Genomic DNA, 5,260 nt, shown 5'->3' on the forward strand with positions numbered 1-5,260 from the left:
GTGGGCCAGATGCAATCCCCCAACCCCAAATACATAAATTTAATAAATGAGAAATTAATATTTCTCCTACATTTAATAAATTTATTAGTTAAAAAACTAAAAAAAATATAAAACTAAGATAAGAAATATGTTACGTCTTGTAAGAATAGATGAATTTGAAGGGAAAAAAAATACCATTATGTTTTTTTTTTTTTAATTATTTCTATAGTTTCTGTATATTTATTTTACCATTAATAAGGTGAAAATATGTTTTAAAAACTGAAAGTCTTTAAAACAGAAGCTGATGCATAGTCATACTAGTGCATCTCTCTGATCAGTTCACCAACACCACATATCAACTTCGGTCTTCATCTCTCTCCTCGATCTCTTTCAAATTACAGCAGCCATCAGCTACGCCAATTTAGGTAATGCCGGAGAACTTCCTTTGACGTCATGTAATAATTTGTGCTGTAGGCACCATTACAAGTATTTCGACACCATTTTTTAAAAAAAGAATTCGTCTACTTACGAAAAAAAGCATCCGATTTTGTTTATTTTGCGAATATTTGTGGTGGTGAATGATAATAATATGATATTAGAAGTGTCTACGCATCGGAACTGTTAAAATGTTCTGAAACTTGGTGTGATTGCATATTTTCTATGCAGTATGGTTAGATTCTTCAAAATTGATGTCAAAGTAGTTCAATTGGTAGTGATATTGGGGAAAAGGCAATGGACACGAATATGCTGATTGATTATTAATGCAGTTATGTTTAATTATAATGCGGTCTTAATCTGTAATATTGGTTCGCTCTTGATGAGGTCTGATTGCTTTCTGTATATTATTAGCATCTCAGGCATGAAACGAGAGTAATGATAGAATATCTAGGGTGATTTATGGCTGAGATGACATGAGAGTAATGTGTGATAAAATTGTTTCAGAGCAATGAATATAATTTTGGGATAACATTCTTATTTTTTTATTTTTCTAATTGGCAGAAAATCCACGCGATCTCCAAGAAACCTGAAGACCTATTCAGCAATTCTGATTATGGTTGCTGCAAAAAGACTTTTCCAAAGCATGTGATACTAATTCTTTTTTAGACTAACGCCATATATATGATGGCTACAACTGCAGTTATCGGACTAACAGCAGGAAAAAGAATCTTGTGTTCATCATCTTACTACTCTGATGTGAATGAAAAGCTATCCTGCAGTAGCAATCTGGGGTTCACATATGTCCCCACTACAAATTTGATCTCTTCAAAGAAGTCCCCCAACTATACCCATAGTATTACACGCAGTCGAGATACATCTCCTGTGAGAGCTTTGAAGGAACATGTAGATACTACTGTAGGTCCTCCAATTACAGACAAATGGGTTCAGGGGTTTGATCATCTGGATGAGGAAGTCTCTGAGCATGATCTCCCAGTTGATGCCCTACTCTTATTACACAAATCTTTGCTGGAAAAACAGTGGACCCTTTCAACTGATGCTCCAACAAAAGATAAAAGCAGCAGAAAGGTACATGTCACTGGTTCAGGGGTATCTGCTCGAAGGCGTAGAATAAATGCTCAAAACAAAACACCAACTGTAAATCAAGATGGTGGAAATGGAAACAAACAGTTGAGATCCATAATCAGTCCAGAACTTGTTCAAAACTGTCAGAAAGGGTATCTTAAAGGTATGAAGAATGAAACCTTGCTCACTCACTCAGAGGTGGTTGCTCTATCAGAGAAGATCAAAATCGGTCTACACTTAGAGGAAGAGAAGTCAAGGTAATGTACTTTCTCTGGGATCATAAATGTATGTTTATTCAAATGTTTCTTTACTGAATGTTGAATTTTTTCAGACTGAAAGAAAGATTAGGATCTGAACCTTCAGAGAAGCAACTAGCAGCTTCCCTAAAGATATCCCGAGTTGAGTTGCAAGCCAAACAGATTGAGTGCAGTTTAGCAAGAGAGAAGCTGGCATTGAGCAATGTTGGTCTGGTGATGTCTGTTGCACTAAAATATAAACACATGGGAGCCGATATGTCTGACCTAATTCAGGTGTCTGAACTTAAGAATACAATAGATGTTAGTAATATAATATCAACCTTCTATAACTCTGGAATTCTCTTATTTATGATGTAGGGAGGTCTAATTGGACTACTGAGAGGGATAGAGAAGTATGATTCATCTAGGGGTCACAAGATTTCTACATATGTCTATTGGTGGATACGCCAGGTGAGGATTACATGAAAAGGAAAATTAAAAAGGAAAGAGACAGTTTATAAGTTTCAGGTTACATATGTGTATTTGTTAATTAGTTCATGTTTTTTATGATGGCAGGGTGTGACAAGAACATTCTTTGAAAATTCAAGAACCCTAAGATTGCCTACTCACTTGCATGAAAGACTTAGTGCAATCCGAAATGCCAAGGCCAAATTAGAGAGAAAGGGAATCACCCCATCAATTGATGTGAGTTAATTAAACACTTGGAATTTGTCGTTTTATCCTTATTATTCATTTATGCTTTTTTGCCTTTTTCCATGTAGAAAATTGCGGAGACACTGAATATGTCTAGAAAAAAAGTTACAAACGCCACTGAGGTACTAAAAACTAGTATTTGAGAAACTTGTATCCACACTATACTATATTTTCAATTTAAATTTAAATATTTCTTTTTCTTAATCTTTAAATACTTGTCCATGCAGGCAGTCTGTAAAGTTTTCTCACTCGATAAAGAAGCTTTCCCTTCTTTAAACGGTCTTCCTGGAGAAACCCTTCACAGTGTAAGTTTTATTTATTTAACCAAATTAACAAAAATCACTTTTTATTTTTTGACCTCTTTCCTTTAACTACCTGCAGTACATAGCAGACGATTGCCCTGAAAACGACCCGTGGCATGGAGTAGATGAAGGGGCTCTCAAGGTATTTAAAATTGGATAAACTTTTTACTTTTTACGGGCTAATGAAAATGAGAAGTCTTTTCCAAGAGATTTAACTTGTTTGTTATTTTACAGGATGAAGTAAGAAATCTAATTAAAATGACACTAGGGGAAAGGGAAAGAGAGATTATCCATCTTTACTATGGTTTGGACAATGAGTATCTTACTTGGGAGGATATCAGTCGAAGGTATTTGATTCAGACAGTTTATTCAGTCTATAAAAGAAACAGACATCAATACTCATTTCAACTGTTACTGTTGTAGGAAGGGATTGTCGAGGGAAAGAGTGAGGCAGGTTGGCCTTGTTGCATTGGAGAAATTAAAACATGCTGCAAGAAATACGAAACTGGCCGCAATGCTGGTCAACCATTAAATTTTTTATGGTAATTATATTTTATGTACATACAAATAATTATGATATGCTTATTTAATTTCCGGTATTAATATTTCTCAACCAGTATACATTACTGACTTAAAACCCTTGTTTTGCACCATGAGAGAGCAGTGTATAGAAAAGTGTTATACTGCAGGAAATCGATTAATACACGTATTTTGAGCTCAATGGAATCAAAATTTGTAGTTTTTTTTTTCTTTCCTTAATATATTAATCATGCATCTAACAAACATATTTTGATTGATATATAATATAGTATTAATATTAATTAATGTTGAATGTCAATAATATAACTATTGTGATGATAACAATAAAAGAACTGTGAAAGAATTAAATTGAATATTTCATGTAACTGGTTAATTTTGGTATTGAGAATTGGAGGATCCCAAACGAAATTTACCTAATTACATATCTTTTGTTAATTATAAGAAGAGAAATGCTAATTTAAGTGAGTATTTATTGAAAATCAAATTGTTTATTGTAAGTTGTTATTTGTTATTAACATTTAAGTTAGAGATTGTTGGAACCTTTTTTTTTTTTTCGTTGCTTGCTACTTATCAGTAACCAACAGTTATTGTTTGTTAAAAATCAAAATCTAATTGTGATTATTGTGCTAATAAAAAAGAATTTAATTTGGTTAGGGGTTGTTCATATTTTTATGTTGGATGATGCCGGCCCAATGAACATTAATTCTGGATCCATTATGTCGATTACAGTTCATCGCAAAATACAATTATTAGTTAATTCCGTTGCATGAAAACTAATTAGAAAATTATAAGGAAAAATAAGAAACAAATAGACAAACTTTATCAAATAAAAATAAGTTTACAAGACAAAATACGAAAATATAGTTGTCCCAACACTATATTGAACATCCATGCGAAAGTCAAACCTCAAACAGATTCCCCTCAATCAAGCCGAACTTCTTGATCATTCAATTCTCCGCGTTCCACCATTTTCCATAATTCCGGTTGTTTTCCATTTCCGATTTCGATAAATCAAGCAACAACTCAACATGCACCAAATTCAAAGTAAAAAATGTTCAGATCGGTGAGCAGCAGCAGAGTCTCGGATGATACCTACTATAGCATCTACAGTCATTCGCCGACGTCAAAGGCGGTGTCACCGGCGCTCAGAGCATTGGCTTTGGAAGCCAACGAATTGCCGCAGTACGAATCCTCTTCGCCATTCTCCACACCCTCTAAGAAAGATAAATTAGGGCGTCTTCGATTCTCGGAGAAAGCCGTTCATCTTATCCCTCTTGTCCTCCTCTTATGCGCTCTCGTTCTCTGGTTTTTTTCAAATCCAGGTCATTCTCATGCCAATCATCTTACCTTTATTCATGCATCCCAATCAATTTCTCAGAAATCACTTCCAAATTAAAACTTTACGAATAGCTATTAATTCGAATTTACGCTAGGGCGATTGAACATTGTGATTTTAGGATCAAAGTCATCAAATAAAAATAAAACTAAATTGTTTGAATATATAGTCAGGTTTCGATCTTCATATTTGGTTTTTCATCATGTCAATGTGTGCATGTGTTTGAATTAATGATGGTTGATGTATTTACTAATGATCGTGATTAACTGAATGGATGTGCAGACATTCATATGCCGATAAATAAGGAATTCATTGATACAAAAATAAAAGGAAAAACTGTTGGACAAGAAGTTGCTACAACTCGATTGGAAAATTCACTCCAACGCAAGTACACCGAAGCTCATAAACTAACCACAACTTTAGGAAGCCTTTAGTTGTAACAAATTTTACGTTTTCTTTCGTACATCATTTTTCATTTAATTATTCATTGTTTATGTCTCGTTTATATTAGTTTGATTGAAAGACGTTTTTTTTTCTTTTTAATAGTTTACGCTAAATATATGAGAAGCCTTCGGCAATATTTGTACGACAGTACGAGTTATTATGGACCCTCTTCAATTTTTGTAGACAGA

At 33.9% G+C, this 5,260-nt stretch overlaps 1 protein-coding gene across 1 annotated transcript; it reads left to right on the forward strand.

The window, feature by feature from the left end:
* Positions 1-234: 234 nt before the first annotated feature.
* On the forward strand, positions 235-3,473 carry LOC145161503 (RNA polymerase sigma factor sigA-like). The gene is made up of 10 exons (XM_079081041.1): positions 235-404; positions 979-1,757; positions 1,832-2,030; positions 2,115-2,207; positions 2,313-2,441; positions 2,519-2,572; positions 2,678-2,755; positions 2,832-2,894; positions 2,987-3,099; positions 3,176-3,473. Exons 2-10 carry the CDS (start codon positions 1,099-1,101, stop codon positions 3,282-3,284), a joined length of 1,497 nt encoding a protein of 498 aa, XP_078937167.1. The 5' UTR covers positions 235-404; positions 979-1,098; the 3' UTR covers positions 3,285-3,473.
* Positions 3,474-5,260: the final 1,787 nt, after the last annotated feature.

This window comes from Lactuca virosa, chromosome 2 (genome assembly GCF_052849685.1).
Source record: "Lactuca virosa cultivar CGN04683 chromosome 2, Lactuca_virosa_CGN04683_v6, whole genome shotgun sequence".
In the NCBI taxonomy this organism is placed as follows: domain Eukaryota; kingdom Viridiplantae; phylum Streptophyta; class Magnoliopsida; order Asterales; family Asteraceae; genus Lactuca; species Lactuca virosa.

Bases quoted from the DNA above. Each gene is read 5' to 3' on its own strand.
- LOC145161503 (XM_079081041.1), top strand. From the start codon at position 1,099: ATGATGGCTACAACTGCAGTTATCGGACTAACAGCAGGAAAAAGAATC. The intron at 1,758-1,831 runs GTAATGTACTTT...GAATTTTTTCAG, and splicing joins TTAGAGGAAGAGAAGTCAAG to ACTGAAAGAAAGATTAGGAT. The intron at 2,895-2,986 runs GTATTTAAAATT...GTTATTTTACAG, and splicing joins TAGATGAAGGGGCTCTCAAG to GATGAAGTAAGAAATCTAAT.